The sequence below is a fragment of the Thunnus maccoyii genome, chromosome 1 (genome assembly GCF_910596095.1).
Source record: "Thunnus maccoyii chromosome 1, fThuMac1.1, whole genome shotgun sequence".
Classification (NCBI taxonomy): domain Eukaryota; kingdom Metazoa; phylum Chordata; class Actinopteri; order Scombriformes; family Scombridae; genus Thunnus; species Thunnus maccoyii.
The window spans coordinates 10,766,825-10,784,356 of NC_056533.1; the positions used below are offsets into that span (position 1 = coordinate 10,766,825).

Below are 17,532 nucleotides of genomic sequence, written 5' to 3' on the forward strand. Positions count from 1 at the left end.
TCTTTCCAAGTGATTTTTGACAGAAAAATAAAATACAACTAGCCTCTTTATGTACAGGGTAACTAGCTGTGTGCTATGCAATAGAAACTTAAGTAGTACTTTTAAAAGAGGTGATTTTTTTTTTAAAGACATCTTTAAAAAGGGGGATACACTCTGGTCTTACGTTTTTTCTTGGGGTTGATATTGTGCCTCATTCTTCAAGTACAGCACACATTACTTGACCAGAACCCTTGTACAAAGTCAAGGTTAAACACATCAAACGACAAGGGGAATGTCTCACGTATGCAGTCCTTTGTTCTTTTCTGCTTTTACAAATATACAACAGGGAGGAGGACAAACACTAATCATTATTACATTCGAATGAATCTCATTACATCAGGTTAGAAAGCACTTTCTGCCTGTGTTGACCCCTGCCGTCAATCCCCGCTTCAGTCTCTTTGACAGATTCAGTAGTATTTAATCAGGCCTGTGTGTGTGTGTAACAGTGTGAATAAGAGCTGAGCCAGTGTTTGAAAATAATAGTTAGTGATTGTTTCACGACATGATGCCAGCTGCTAGAATATGTTGGACAATCAGATTTGAGAGTCAAATGAGAACAACTTAACTGACTCTGAACTGTGTTAATGTGGTAAACTGCACTCAGGATGTAAAACAAAACACCAAGAATTAGACACAAACAGCTGGAACGAGTAACGTGATCATCAAAATCATCACTGGGTTGGCAACAGAGAGAGCGGAGAGGGGGGTGGGGGTCATTGTGTTGGATGCTGCGCTGCCCTGCAAACACAGTGAGGTGCATGTGCCATGGCCCTGCCACTAGTACACACACACACACACACACACATACACACACATACACACACACACTTGACACATTCACACAATTTGCTCATACTTGACATAAGCAGACATGGTTGGGATTTATCTGCATAAATAAATGTGCAGCAGGTCAGATTTTTGCTCAGTTTTCCTCAAAAAGAGAAGTTCCCCAAAATATCTTCAATAGCTTGCAACCTTTCATGTAAATGGAATGTGACTGATCTGCTGAACGCCAATCCAACAAAACTCATTGATGACAGAAGCTTAGAATCCCAGTTGGGAGAGGTGAGACTTTTTTTTTTTCCAGCACCACCACATCTTGGTGTTTCAAGTGTTTTTGTCTCACGTAGTTTTTTTTTGTGTTGCATATATACACATACACACATGCAAGCACCTGCCCATGCACACACACACACACACACACACACACACACACACACACACACACACACACACACACACACACACACACACACACACACACACACAACCAGCATGGGAAACACTGGGGGATTCCCTAAAAAACGCGGGTGGGACCAGCAGCTCCGGGTTTTCAGGGACATCCCCCCCCCGAAAACACGACAGCAGACTTCATGGCGGACCAGAGCGAGACACACAAACATACCTGTTCTGTCTTAAGGCATGCGGACAAGTGGAGGTTCCTTGTAGTAACGCACCATGTTCTCAGTGCTCAAATGACAAAACCAGTGTCTGGTAAAACATACCAGGAAACAGTGTCATGAACAGACCTGGAGCAAAAGGTATTTGCAAATAATCATTTCATTTTTTCTGTATCTGCTCTTTGAGTACCAGATGGGCCAGATGCCACATTCAGACATTAGCAGGGGAGGTGTCGGTGACGGAAAATTACTCTCAAATTCACGCAAGACCTTTAATGTTTACTTCTCATTTGAGGAAAAGTAACTATTTCTTGCTATTTGGTAAAAAAAAACCCCATTAAAGTCACCAGATGACTTCATATGCTAACCTGCATATCAATACAGACTACCAGTTACTTTAAGCATTTGTCAATGTTTCAAATTCTTTTATTGGAAATGCTTCAGATATTTATGTCTCTGATGAGGCACCTGTAACACACAACATGCTGCACTATCTGTCACATCTAACACTCTCTATATAACATATAGTTGGTCCAAATCTTGTCCAGTCAGAGTTCTGTTTCTAAATTCCTTTTCAAAGTTTAACACAGATACTTTGCTGTAAGACAATCTGTCAGAGTGATAACAGTTAATATTTTCTCTGCTGTATTCAGACATTTGCCTTCTGTGAGTACTGAGTGTTCAGTGTTCCACCAAAGAGCCTAAATCTTTGTACTTAAAGACCTATTTCTTGGTGGATTTTAAGATTATGCTTGATCTTAATCTTAGTGCTCTGTGTGATACTTGGTAAAAGGTCAGAATTTGCTATTTTGAAGGGTCTAAAGTTAAGATAAATGCATTCGTTACAGTTTGTTGGAATTAAATACAACACTGGTAAAAAAAATAACAATTAAGTTAACACATAGAGCTTTAATTACTGCCTCATTAAAGGCTGGAATGTTTATCCTGATAAGTCTATATGTGCTGGCATCAATTGTAACATAAATATGTAGATTGATCTACATCTACTCCATTTCCACTTAAATAAATAATTCAAATATCTAATAAGTATATTGCCTAAGACTTAAAGACAACTGTAGATTTGTTTGACTAGCAGTGTTTTACAGCTTTCTACAGTCAGTGAAGGGAGGGCTTCTGCTGTGTAAGAGAATAAAAATGTGTAGCCATTACTCAGCTCAAGTACTAACCATTTGGTACTCAAAGTGGGAAAAAAAACTATCAAAGGCAAATAATATTTGAACCAGGTCTGCTCCTATAAAGCCTGTGGATCTCTAACCCACTGACAGACACAAGGAAGCTCTGTGTCCTGGAGGAGAAATGATACAACACACCCAAAAGTTTCAGAGGTTTCAGACTGTGTGACACACAGTGTGTTTATCCTCTGAATCTATCATGAGCGCAGCAACAAAAAAAACAAGAATCTACATCTAGCATCTTATGTGGAAAACATCTGCAAAATATATATTCATATATAAAAGACAATCTATGTGCATCTAAAATTTTCTTTTTCTGTCATAATATAATCATTAATTAAGACACTGCTTGTGAATCTCTCAAGGTCTCGTCTAAGACTTCTAAGTGGAATGTCAGTCGGTCCTCCGGGCTTGTGGTGCTACGGTGCATCTGTTATTTCGGGGTTTGGTGCGGGGCGAGGAGCGATGAGAGCCCTGTGTCCTGATGCTGGGTGTCCTTTGCATAGCCTTTAGCAGGGCTCCATTTCAGTGTTAGAAGCTGCACGGAGAGCGACCTGCTCTGAAGGCACAGCATGCCCACCCTGGGGCCTGTCCGGTCCAGCCAGTACTGGAATGTAGCGGGCTCGTTCCCTGGCCTTCCTGACGCCGACATCAGCAGCGTTCTCAGCCGTGACAGCCCTGGTGAATTCACTGCGGTAAACCGCTTCAGTCAGAGCACAGGAATGAAAAACATGGAAAGGAAGAGAGGGGAAGCAAGGAAGAGAGTCAAGTTTGCATTCTCTCCTCCAGTCCAAAAACCCTCTTTTGATGAATGTGCAGGGGTCAGGAGACGTGACGTCACCGGGGGCCTCTGGGTGAGGCGGCGTGTTGGCTTTCAGGGTTAGGCACCCAAGGGGAAGGGGGAGGAAAGGACCACAGATGGAGGAGGAGAGGAACCCTTTTTTCCCAGCCCTGTCATGTGACAGAAGGGCTTGTGGTGGGAGCTGCACAGTGTGTGTAAGTCCACGGCCGGGCCGTCCAGTTGAGGACAGGGGTGGTGGCTCAGATGGCCACACAGAGGCCTCCCTGGAACTGCTGGGTGTGCGGGCCGAGGGGGTGCAGGCCTTTTTTTTTTTTTCTTTACCCGCTGCTGGTGTCTCAGGTCACCTGGGAGGGAGGGCTTGGTTGCTGCCCACCCTCCTCCCCCTCCCTCACAGCTCGGTTACATGGAGGGGGTAGTTGGGGGGCGGGTGTGCAGGGACCTGGGACTGGAGACGGTGAATGTGGCAGCCATGGCAGAGAAGGTGGCCTTCCAGAGGATAACAGCGGTGGCCCTCCTCGTCGTTTAGCTGGAGACCACAGTCCTGATAAAGAGTGACAGAAACATGAACACAAAAACAATCAATAATCAAACCTAGATGCTTTGGTATCATGAAATCTATTTAAGCCTGTGCCTAGTGAATGAGCATATTTACAGTAGGCACACTCCTACCTACCAGGGTCTCATTGGCAATTAAAGGTTCAAGGAGGTGCAGGAAGGACTGATGCATTAATGTAGCGACTCTGGTCACGCGGATATCTTACAAGACTCTCGTGGTGAAAAGAAACCTGAGCCTGAAGGCAAAGCTTTGACACGAGTGACTGAAATGTGTTGCTAACAGTGTGTGCAGGTTCATCCTTGGGGGATTTCTGAGTAGACTCCTTCATACTGAGAGAATGATTCAGACATCTGAGTACACCTCACAGACAGGTCCCTATCTGTGCTGGCTGACAAGTACAGACGTTCTATGCATTTATGAATGAAAACATTGAACCTTGAACCTGCAGAAGAACTCTGTGCACGTCTGACAGGGATGAGACCCTCGTGGTAGACTCTGAACATGCTGGAGGGATTACACAAACTCACTGTCACCACTCTGCTGTCATGATTTAAAGCTGGATAAGCAGCTGAAAATTCATGTGTAAGAAATGAATTTTCACATGTTGCTGCTGCTCAGCATTGTCAGGTCCCGTTGAATAATGATAAAGTTTCAGTCATGTGTTTCAGTGTTTGAAAAATGTGAATTCTTTTCAATATGTAATGAATTTACCACCTCCCAGGAAGATTCAGCTCAGGACTTTACCCTTCCTCTGTCTACACCCCCTCACCCCCACATCCAGAGCTCGGCTGAATGATTACCCATTGCTTACATAATGATCTGATCCATTTCCATGAAGTGGAATGTCAGCCATTCAGAGAAGTCTCATCCTGCTTGTGCAGCATACAAATAATGTTTTTCTGCAATTCAATATTCAAGATTCAGAAAAAAAAAGCAGAGTCACTGCATGGTGGTGTAATATTTATGTTTGTTTTACTTTCTGACCAGAAATTACACTTGAACTGCGAACAGTCTGACGGAGTGTAGTGGCAAGATGACTGGGATATAACAAGTCTGGTTGAAGCAACAAGTCCCCAGCTGAGTTCAGAGCTCAACGCTGGAATGTGCTTTGTCAATGAGTCACAGTGTTGATCTGTAACCTTGGGTTGGTATCTGTCTGTGTTTGGTTTTTTTTGGTGTGTATGTGCGTGTGTGTCTCTTTCATTACACAAGAGACAGCAGCAGTGATTCACACTCGCCAGTAAATAACAGTCTAGTCTCGTCCCACAATTTGCTGCTATTACCGAGGTTCACTGTGTCTGAGTGGGTGTGCACGTGTGTGTGTGTGTGTGTGTGTGTGTGTGTGTGTGTGTATATAACAAGGAGAGTGTGGCTTTGTGTGCCAAGAACAGTGTGAACTGTGTGTGTGTGGCATCTTGTTCATTTTACAACTGCCTAAAAAGTTGAATCATACACAGTGATGCTAAATTGACTCTAGTCAAATCACATGCATGTTAGGCTGCTCTTACTCATCCTGTGTGTGTGTGTGTGTGTGTGTGTGTGTGAGGACAGAGTGCAGGCAGGAGCAGCGTCTCACCTCACAGTGGTAACACTCCACATGGTAGTCCTTGTCCATAGAAACAACTCGTATTGTTTCCTCAGAGCCCTGCAGAGACAAATACACAGTCAGACCGTCACATTACATCAGTCTAGTGTCTCATTAAAGTGATGGTCCAATAACCAGCAGGTCTCAGGTTTGATCCTCGCAGCTGCCATGTGTCCTGAAGCAACACACACATGACCTGCTCCACTTCCTGCCTCCTCTCCTTGTAAAGATACATGATACTCCAGAGCTGCTTTAAGTATACTGAACAAGTTTTTTGGTAAATAGAAGAAGAAAATTTGGATTTTTCGGTTTTGTTTTACCTTTTTTTTTATTATTATTATCTCATCTGATCTTTATCTTTAAATCTGTCTGATTAAGCCTGTAAAAGTTTTCTCAGTTACAAAGTTTTTAGCTTTGCTAACAAGGGTGTATCTTTATAAATGGTGGTGTTTCTTGAGGAAATAACAAAACTAACAGCTATTTCAGATATTTTGGAGCCTGCATGCATTTGGATGTGCTTGTTACCTGTGCTGGAAGGATGGGTTGGTTGCAGGAGGCACACTTGGGAGCAAAAACCCTGTCATGGAAGAGACAACATACATTAGAAACTGGAATATTCACACCAGTCTTTATGTAGTGTGTAAAACCTTTCACTTGCACATTTTCTACACTTTTCCAAATAAATATCAGGACTTTTCCTGTGGCATCGACGTTACTTCAAACAAACAGACAGCAGGAGTAGAGCGAGAACCACACATCTCATTTCATGAGCGACTGTGCTATTTCCATGTCCCAGTTTTTCCTCTTCATGCTGATCTGCTTGTTTCCAAATTCCAGGCCTATCTTGCAATAATCCAATTTTATCAGTGTACCGAGCAGAGAGATGTTCTCCTTACGTGTGGTAGTCTTTGACACAGTAGATATTGTTCTCAACGTCCACGGTGAAAGGCACTCCATCTAGACCCTCTTTACACACCACGCAGCGAAAACAGCCAGGATGGTAGGACTTGCCCAGCGCCTGGAGGATCTAAACACCCACACAAACACACAGAGAAAAAAACACATAACAATAACACTCAGGAGTGAGGCCACGGGATTCATGCAGTATCATACAATGTGCTGCCGTCAGGAAGGTTTCTTAAAGTCCAGATTAAAAACTAAAACTTAATGAGGGTGGTGTGATGTCATGTATCTAGGGAATTGAAAATGTTGTTACAAAGCAATGAAGAGTAAAAGAAAATGAAGATTTTTAAATTTAATATACTAAGTTAGGATGCGAGCTATGTCGGCACAATATCATAACAACTCTACTTCATTTATGATGAAATATTCTCTTGCAGTGCAGCTGTATACTGAGTCCCCTGCTCTACCTATTTCCTTTAATAAAGCTCTTACCATCTCCATGATGAGGTGACCGCACACAAAGCACTTCTCAGCCGTCTGCTGGAAACCAGAGTACTGTGGGCGAGAGAAGACGCAGGATTATTATCCTCAGTGGTGAATATGGGAGAAATTGACTTCATTAAAGGAAGAGAGCATGTGAGAAAACTCAATCACGACTGCTTTTGCTGTCAGTGAAACATGTACCTCTTCACACCTGAGGCATTAACTCATTTCAGTCTTAAAGTCATCTATAGAGGGTGCTGCTGCGCTCTTTAAATTGACATGAAAAGGAGTTTGTGCAGAATCCTTTGCCTCTCAGCTGACAGGTTCATCAAGCTTAATGCATTTTTAAACTTTATTTGGGGAAGGGTTCTGCTGTTTTTCTACATGCATACAGTTGTGTCCATTCACATTTAGGAATTGCTGTGTGTTGGCCAGTGAGCATCTCCGATCCCTCAACCAACTGGGGGTTAAGTTCCTTCTGTGTGTTACAGGAAACAAAACCTTAAACTCAGAGTGCAGGCAGATAATGAAGGTGACCATCTGCAGCTCACAATCACCTCAGGGTCATGACCTGATGACTCGGGTTGGGTGGGGGGGGGGGGTCTGGTAGAAGAGACATGACTACCAGGTGGAGGTGGGAGGTGGTGATGGGCAGACTGGCCCCTGCCCTGACATCTCCACTCCAGATCTACCATCTGCCGCCACATCCCCCCACGCCCCCCTAAACACCCCTGGGGTGACTTGTCAAATCTCAGCCATATGAGGGAGGCGGAAGGAGATTAGTCTCATCCCGTCATTCGACCTCTAGTATCACCGAGGCAGTGATTGCAAACGCAAAGCAGGAATTTAAGTATTTCCTTACAGAACAAGGGGTTAAAATATAAGCAGGCGCTGCCTCTAAACAGGAAATATTGATAACAGATGAGGTCATTTGGGTCATAAAGTTGTTTTCAACATTTCTGTTACAGGAACGTCTCATAAGCTCCTTCCTTTATATTCAAATGTTCTTGGACTATAAAAAAACATCACTCAAAAACGTTCAGAACAACCACAGTACACAAACAATTTGTTGTCAGAAACATCCATCTTTCATACGTTAAATGTACAATATTTCTGACAGTAAGTGAAGGCATCGTGAGAGCAGGCTCTGTTGTCTGTCCTGTTAACCTGAAGCAGATGGACCAGGAGCCTGAGAGCTGCAGCTGTCCCACACGCCTCCTCCCTCTTCTTAATTGTAAGTGCCGGAGAGCAGCTCGTGGGGTAATTGAGCTCCTCTGGGACATTTGGGGAAATTAGTGTGAATTGGAGGGGTGGTCCTAGGCTCTAATTGTAGCTGTGATGTCCGCTTCCTCTGGAAGCTTGCAGAATTCATCCTGAGATCTTTATCCCTTGCTCTGCTCCACCGGCTCCTCTGTCACCCCACCATGAGGCAATGGATACGGTGCTACCAGCTGATCTACTCATCACAAAGCTAAATCAATAATCGTGAGCACATATGCCACTTACCAGGAAGTCCTCCTCACAGTAGACCTTGCCATTGACGTTGTAGAACGCTTTCCCTCTCAGCCTCCTCCCTGAAAAGAACACAACATATGAAATTTACACATTCAAGTACATCCAGGTTTTCAGGAGTTCTGCTCATTTTTTTTTATCTGTTATGAACTTGTGGTCTGGGGTTGGTTTTTACAGTTTAAAGTTAGTTCCCTCCCATGAAGGGAAATCCTAATGCTACAGAATAGGAAGGTATTTTACACAATAGTGTGTTTCTAACTCAGGCTGCAGTTTGGGGAAGGTCCTTTTCCTGTTTCAACATGACACACAAAGTCCATAAAGCAAGAAGATGAACTGGAAGTAGGGCTGCAACCAAAAATGATTTTTCTTATTGATAAAACTGCAGATTATTTTCTCAATTAATCATCAATTAATAGTTTGGTCTATGAAAAGTCAGAAAATAGAGAAAAATGGTCTAAAAAAACAGACATCTATTAGTAGTTAAAGAAAAGAAAAGGCTGGTTGATCTCTCAAATATGTCTACTTTCATTGCTGATAAATACTTGTGTTATGTCTTCTTTCTCTAAAAGAGCTTATTTATAGGGGCAAGACCAGTTTGTATTTTCTGCCTTAAATGTGCTTAAAATGGTCCTATTTGTCTGACTAGTCAAAAGCTCACGTTCTAGGATGGACTAATAGTTGGTATAACTTGTCTTGTCTCATCATGGAATCAATAAGTGTTGTAAAAAGTATGATAATAAATTTCAGAAATGACCACTCACTTAATGAGGCTCTTATTAAAAATACATCATACAGTATGCCTCTTCTTTAGTCTCTCTCCTTTACAGCCACAGCAGCAGGTCAGTGCAGAGCAGATGGCTGGCTGAGAGTAGGCGACACTCTGCTTGTGTCTCCGTTTAATTACTTCGACCATTGATCCCAACAGCATCTCCATTCACATCCCATACACAATCAATACAGCAGGCTGCTCTCCAAACCCCCCCCCACCTGCCCCCACCCCCAAATCTCTCCTCTTCCCTTCCTTGCCATTGTGCACCGCTCACCGACTGGAGGGAGGATGTCCCCAACTTTGACATACGCAGGAACACCAGCGCTGGAACCATGAATCCACTGACAGAAAATGACAGAGAATTATCCATTTAGAATTCTGGTTTGAATTTTGGTCAGCTTTCGTCATTGTTTTTGGCATACTGAGACAAAATATCTCGAGAATAATCCATAGTTTAAGCCCAACGCCATACAAACACATCCATAGAAACATGCCCACAGCACAGCGGGCCCAGGTTCAACACGCTGAGCTTCCAGCTCCGAGTGTGAAGGCTGAATTCCTCTGGGTGAGCCTTCATTCATCAGAATCCAAGTCTGAATCCAATCTAAAAGGAAATTCTGCTGCAAGCTGGCTTCTGCAGCCCCCTGCCATGCATCCCTCACAGCTCACCCATTCAAATTCATTTAACAGCAGCGGTGTCTCTCTGGCAGCGCGATGACTTCACCCGAGCCTGGCAGACGATGCACACAGATCTCATAAATCTGCTGGATTAGTCAGATTTAATTGTCGTCCCGAGCCACCATTGATTTTATGGGTGTTCCAGCATGGGAAAGACATGCCCCCCCGCCCCCCCATTACCCCCCCCCCTTCTCTCTTTTTAACACTGAAATTTATGCAATCGCTGTATTTCACACACAAACACAGTGTCACAATGCTGGGAGATGGCAATACATTAACACCCACATAAATGGCTGGAGCAGCCGAGGAATGCTGTCCACACAATAGGTGAGACTTTTAAGACTTTGAGACTGAGGAGCAATTAGCATTTCGGTAGCGTGGAGCAAAGAGAAAAGCAGGATTGAGGAAGAACTCCATGTGAAGCGACTCATAAGAGACACCGTTTAAAACCGAGACTTTGGAGAGGCTAAACTTGCAGGAACAGTGAGATTATAGAGAACAGCACAGCAGCGGGGGCTGCGAGGTGTTGCTGTGTGCTCGTCTGTGGCCTCTGCTCTGGAGTTTGGGGTCTGGAAGGTGAACACAAAGGCCCCAGCGCTGATGACTGTGTGGTGCGCTGCTAGGGGAGCGGGCCGACTGAGCAAACGGGGACATTCTTTCTGCCTGAGGTCACTAGCTGGTCCCATTCAACCCCCCGCACCTCTCCAACACCCGCTCTCTGCCCGCTTCCCTCACCGAGAAAGGGAGGGGGAGGGCTCCGTGCCTCCCTCTCTCACTCTCTCCTCTGGCCTTTTGTCACCAGACAGCACTGCAGAGAGGCAGAACCTCCTCGCAGCACTGCAAGTTATAGAACCTGCAGCTCCATTTACAATTTGCTAACCAAAAACTCAAATACTTCAAGCCTGTAAAAATATTAAATGTAATTGGATATAACACAAAATTAAATGCACAATCCAAGATCCAACTGTAAACATAATGGATGTGAGACTGGAGCCTAAATTCTGACCTTCATTTTGAAATAATAATGTGTTAAAAACAAAGAAATTCTTTCGGTGTGAACATGCAGTTTGTCAAACATATATGGCAAGACTGACTGGACCTAAACAAGCTGGAAAAACACTTTTTACCAAGTGAACAGCCAACGAAACTGATAATTTACCCCATAAATGGTAACTTGGATGGTACATAAGACAGTTGCCTCACAATAATTAATAATGTTACTTTTGACCTCTAAACTCCCTAATGTTGGTTGCTTGTAATTTTTGGTCATTTAGGAATTAGAGCTCTCTCTGCTAATGCACTCATTTCTAATGTTGCTGTTGCCATGGAAATGAAAATTGGTCTGGTGAAAAGAGGACTCGTGTGTTACCGTGGCAAAGATGTTATTTGGATAAATTTTCCTCAGGTGCAGCGGTTGTGTATAGACTGTATTGAGCCAGTTGACACATAAACTGGAGGACACTCGGTTTGGTGAATAAACCAGCAACATTTACTGGTTGCCATAGCAGGCTGTTGAAGATGAGTTTAATTTAAAAGGGGCTATTGGTGGGGGAGTGTTGCTACAGGTACCAGTGACACAATGGTTTGAGTAGTATATCCATGAGTTTGAAGGCTTATCAGATGCCAGTAAAACTGCTCTGTGCACAGTTTATATTGGACTGGATTATCTGGAAAAGTCTGGGAGGTTATTTCTGCATGTTACCACATTATACTCTAAACTGTGCAATAAGGCTGTTCACATTACAAACATTACAAAGAAAATTTACAGCTGGTGCTCTATGTTCCTTCACCAGTTGAACTTGTGAAACCACCAAGCAAATTCACCACTACTCAAAGAGTTTCCAATGAATTTATTTGAAATCAGTCCAAATTGTTTGCTTTACTAAATGCTGGTGTGACCAAACCCTTAGTTTATAAATGTGAAAGTTATTGAACGCATGCCAGCAGCTTTACCCACTGAATGCAAAACTCTTCTTCTACGGTGAATAAACAGGACTGAATGTATTGTGACGCACAGACCAACACTATGCTGAATAAAATATCTCATTCTCAACCCGTGAATCATTTTAAATTTAACATTTAAATACTGATCTCCTGAGAGTGCACACACACGTTATTTAAAAACACTGAATAAATGTTCATGTTAGTGTGTGTTTGTTCACTGGATAAACCACTTAGTAGTCTTCTATCTTTGCAACATCTAAATCTACATTGCAAGTACAAAACCATTGCAAAAAAGGACCACATCGTGTCACATTCCGAGCAGAAGTATTTCTCAACTTCCCATTTGTCATATGCCTGTTTATGTGCTTCAACATGTGATCACTGTTCCTCTTTGCCAGTTTTTTTTTTTATAAACGGACACACCTGCAGTTTACGCCCAAATGATCTGACTTCTTCTAAAGCTCTGTTAGTTGGCAGAAAAGCTAATATTACCAACATTTGAAGAAGTGAAATTATCTTCATAGTTGAACACTTTTTCACTAACTCCTTCCATTATTCATCCCCATGTAAATAATGATAAACTGACTGGTTTGGACAAACTCGTCTCATTTAGGATTAGAAATGTAATCTCTGGATTGGAGAATCTATAAAACTTGGGGGAAAAAAGGGCTAAATGCAGAGTGATGAAGCAGACTCGCTGACTGTTTGTAACGGAGTCTTGCACCAGCACCCTGCACATCCTCAAGTAAGACATTTTTGGTGCTGCCTGACTGACCGAATGAGTAGATTACACTTGACGCTGGTCGCAGCTGATAAACCTACAAGCAGACACATCTCTGGTTGTGCAATCGGATTGATAAGTCAGAATGATTGACAGTTTTTGAGTATCCAATGACAGCCTGGACCTGCCTGCATTCACACTGAGGCTGTCTTGTATATACTACACCGTGCACTATATTTACTGTCCACCACAAACCCAATCCTCAATAATCCCATGATGTAATGTTCTGCATTTCATAGATGCAAAAAATACTTGTGTGCGACTCTGATAGACAATAATTAATGAGTGTCCAGAATCTTGATTGACTGCTCACTACAGGATACTATTTAGTGTCTATTATAGAGAGTGTAGTGAATGAATAACAGCCTGTTCAAAAGAACTCATCACAATCAGAGTGTTTTCTAAAATTTAGACATCCACACTGAAAGAGCAAAACAACAGGACGTCTTCTGATGTCTTCCTCACCTCAGTATTGTATATTCCACTGCTTCTATGTTTTGTGACTGACTATAAACTGGTCTAATGAGATGTATTGCTCTTGCTCCTGCTGGTGGAAGGCATCACTCAGTCTCTCTGTTCTCTCTCTCTCTCTCTCTCCTCTCAGCTCTGGCCTGGCTAGAAGGGTGGATAAATCCGGTGACTCGCTCACAAGGGAGCTTCAAATGGATTTTTTTTTTTTAAAAACCATGCAATTGGCCTGCAGCCTCAACAAGATTTTAAGTATTTTTGGTGAAAACTCTGCAGTAGAAGGTATAACTCAAGCAGCATTAAGCATACAGTATAATCCGGTATGGATGAAACAGTTCTCTACTAAGATAAGTTACATATCACCATGTTTTGACCAGTAATTGCTGCCACACCCATTTAGCCAGACAAGGCAATACTGAAACCAAACAACACATTCCAGCACTGTCTCATGTCATGCTCAGATTACAAGATATTTTTTATATTTACCCCAACTTTACCACAGCATAGAGTTGGGGGAGAGGTGTGCTCCAGGTCCTCGGTCTGAGTCTGTGTTCAGCACATAACATCTGGTAAGATGAGGCCTTTACAGGAAAGATTTTCACTTCCCAAACTGCTGTGATATTTTCAAAAATTTGGATTAAATTTCACTGTTCTCAAAGCACACAAGAGTGAAGCAGCTATGGACAATGAGAGACAGATCTACAAAGACAACGGCAAAGCTGGTTTGACCTTTAACGGACAGCTGTGGGAGAAACGCTTTTGGAAATGTGGCAAGAAAAAGAAGAGATGCGGAGAAGATGAGAGTGAGAGAGAAAGCTTCCTCGCTGTACCTCCCGCTGGAAATATAATGTTAATAATATCCTCCAGTCTGTGGTGCACTGGTATTGTATCATCTTGCAGTGTTGAGTGTGTTCACCATTTGCAAGCAGATAAGCTGTGAAATTTCTACTGATGTGTTTTTGTGTGTTTCGAAATGAGACAGGATTTTCATCTTGAGCCCGATTTACTGACAATAAAATGTTTCAGCTCCCATCACCATTATATCTGTCCAGATCACGTTCAGAGGAAGATGCACTGGTAGTTTGGTAATGCAGCTGAGAGTGCAGAGTGAAATTTCCAAAAAGCAAACTAATACTGTAAAGAAAGTATTAGGTGTGATGGTGAGGTATTGTACACAGCTGAGATGTGCAAATGTACAACAGCACTTGCCTGCACTAAAGCAGAACCGTAAAAATTCACCTGCAGTCACCTTTTCCATGACAACAAATGCAGACATGAAGCATCATGGTTGACTTTGGCCCACGCATCGCTGCTCAAACACAATGAAGAGACTTCTCATTGCGTTTTCGAGCAGCTTGTATTGTGAATACAATTACTCATAATGAAGACAATCACCTTGTTTACATACAGCATAACCTGAAATCTATGAGGAACCAATAATATAACATTTTGATCAATGTTTTTATAGCTGGTAATCATTGAATTTCCCCAATAATCGGGCTAATGTGATGAGTTTGATAATCAATTTTAAGTGTTCCTCCTGAATCATCTGTTCTGGTGATTAAAGCAACAACTGGGGTGACTGATGATCAATTTGCCAATTTATGTTATTCATTGCCAATTTTTGATTATCATGTAACCATTAACGTCATTCGGCAGGTAAAATTCCAAACATAACTGCTTCTCAAACTGCTCTTCTACAACTCAGAGCTATCTGAGTATATATAAGAATTCACTTTGGCCTTTAATGACATGTAATAGTCATTTGTCATGATTTTGACACTTTATTTACTATATAATCTCTCTTTTTCTAAAAAAAACAAAACAAAATACATTACCACATTTAGCTGCAGTCCAAATAGAGGGCACATTTATGATACAGCTGCTAGCTGCAACATGTCTCACAGCATCCATTCTGCCTATTGTTCATTATATGAAGAGGAGGAACTCAACACCAAGTCCAAACAAACCAGAAAGGTTGAAATGGGGATGTGAAAAACACAACACTGCTACAGGCTTGTTAGGTGTTGGCTCGCTGACCACCTGCTAATGGGAACACTTGTAAGCTGTTAGTATCTAACAAGCTACTGACTTTTATAGCAGTATATTTGATATGTATACAGAACATCGGTCAGATCTGTACAGAATATTTTATTCTTTTAGTGACCAGAGGTATGTTCAGTAGCGAAGAGTAAACACCTTATCAGCACAAAATAAGATCTGGTGTTTGTTTTAGTTTATCTTCACAGTATCGTCCTCAGTCTTCTTACCTGCAGTGATTGTGCATAAAAACACCACATTGGCAGTATTGCCTTGTTCTGATCATAATCCAATTATTTCTAATAACACTGCTATAATTAGTGTGCATGTAAACATACCGCATGACACCAGGAGCGAAACACAAAGAACTGAACGTTTCTGATTTCCGCTGCCTGGCAGGTGCAACTGGTGGCGGTGAATGATATGAGAAATTTAAGCCCCTGAGCTCTCTTCTCCTGCCAGCGCTTTCAGAGGCCCTTTGGATTACTGTAACACAGGAATGAGTCATCAGCCTTGCGGCAGACAGACTGCTCATCCAGCCTGAAGCGGCGTGTTTATTTTTTTTATTTTATCCTGAGAAGGCATGCTTATTTTCAACAACACCCTGCCTCACAGTCGCATGGAAATAAATATGCACTCCAGTGAGCGTGCATTTTTGTGGGAAAATAAATCCAGCGGCAAAGCTAACTCAACTTTAGCTGCAGAGGAAGACAAGTGCCTTGCTCAGTGGCATTTTAATTAATATTTACCTGACAGGACCCACTTATTTAAGGCCACCATTTCTAGTACGTACAAAAAGAAATAAATGAAGGCCTTAAATCCCTAAAACTGTGTCTGTTTGTGTGTTTAAGTGTACGTATGTTTGCTGTTTAATGTGAGCCCATGCCCGGCCTGCCCCTTCTGATAAGCAGGTCTGGTACACTTTGTGACTGTCTGATCGAGGTCCTCCAGGGAAGGCCGGCTGAAGTGGAGGGGGGTAGTTTGCATTCTTGGCCATTTCATGAAAAAAAAGGGTGCAACCATGGGAGTAAGCCAAGAGGAGGGCTCAATTATGCATGGTTAAACAAAGCCCAAGGCTACCAGCAAGCAATGTCTCAGCAAACTCAGCCTCACTCTGGAGCTCCAGACTCCAGGAGGACCCTACTCAGGGGCACGGGGGGGGTGGCGGGGGAGAAAAAAAAGAGAGAGAAACCAAAAAACAAACAGGGACATAAGCTCCTGATAAATCACTGGATTGTGTTATGACAAGTGCAGCCACTTTGAAACTAAACTTCTCAGAGGTCTTCGAAACTCTGCTTAAAAGAAAACATTCCCATTCACATGAGGTCAAATGATACACCACACAGTTTACGTTACCAATAAACCATCTCGAGAGACGAGATGGCCTGTGAAGTTCTCAACGACGACCTACGCTGAGCACGGAAAATTACTTGTTAACTAATCGCGGACACAATTTCTCCAATAAATGGGACAATAATTCTCTCGGGAGCTGTCTTTGGTTTTTGTCAAACAGCAATAAAGTCCCACATAGTTGTTTTATGATGTAATCACCACACCTCCACAAATAATCCAGTCAGAGTATTTTTAGTCTCGGGGGGGAAATAAATAATCTTGTTGTTTAACAAGTTTGCTTGAACAATCTGATCATGAGAACAACCATTTTCAGCACTAAATAAAGCCTAAAAAAATTATTACCAGGACTAAATGAACGACTGTTACACCTGAAACAGGTCAGAGGCTATTTTTTCCACAGCGAACCCTACAACTAGGGCAACTGGACACTCAGCATCTGGCCCCTCTTTCTTCAGACACACAATAAATCGGAAAGTATGTGGGTTTGGTTACATGTAAATTATAGGCAGTTCTTCCAGAGCCGGAGGGGGTGGGGTGGAGGATCAGTATCCATGTATAGTACACATATGAATGGAAGCAACCTGGCTAAAAAGCTCTCTCCCGACATCTTCCTCTTGTTTCCCTGGGAAACAGGAGAGGCGGGCTGGAGTCGGGTGACAAGAACATCCAAAACACACTCACACTCACACACACACACACAATCTATACTGTACTCAGAGCTCAAAAACAGATTTAATTACAGTCCTAAAGACCAAATATTATCAGCATTTTTTTCTTTGTGTCCTGCTGCAAAGAGTACCGTTATTCAACTAAACGGACTTGAGGCTGGAGGATTTTTTTTTAAAGCACTAGATGTTTTGATCCAGACCACAGCCCCACCTCTGGCAGCAAGCTGGTGATACTAATGATGATTTTTCAGCAGAGGCAGCAGCTGCTGAAGCTTAGAGCAAGAGTGTATGAGGGAACACAGAGATCTGCAGACAGAGTAGGTGGTGGAGGTGGGGATCCCAGACACAAACTGAAGCA

The 17,532-nt window shown here is 42.6% G+C and overlaps 1 protein-coding gene across 1 annotated transcript in view; it reads right to left on the bottom strand.

Moving 5' to 3' along the window:
* Positions 1-1,241: 1,241 nt before the first annotated feature.
* Positions 1,242-17,532, bottom strand: part of LOC121899278 (WT1 interacting protein) — a 28,411-nt gene continuing 12,120 nt past the window's right edge. Inside the window, exons 3-8 of the mRNA XM_042414995.1 lie at positions 8,468-8,535; positions 6,971-7,033; positions 6,472-6,602; positions 6,101-6,152; positions 5,567-5,635; positions 1,242-3,975 (exon numbers count right to left, since the gene is read on the bottom strand). Of these exons, the coding sequence (XP_042270929.1) occupies positions 3,823-3,975; positions 5,567-5,635; positions 6,101-6,152; positions 6,472-6,602; positions 6,971-7,033; positions 8,468-8,535 (536 nt within the window). The 3' untranslated portion in view covers positions 1,242-3,822. The remainder of the gene's footprint in view (positions 3,976-5,566; positions 5,636-6,100; positions 6,153-6,471; positions 6,603-6,970; positions 7,034-8,467; positions 8,536-17,532) is intronic.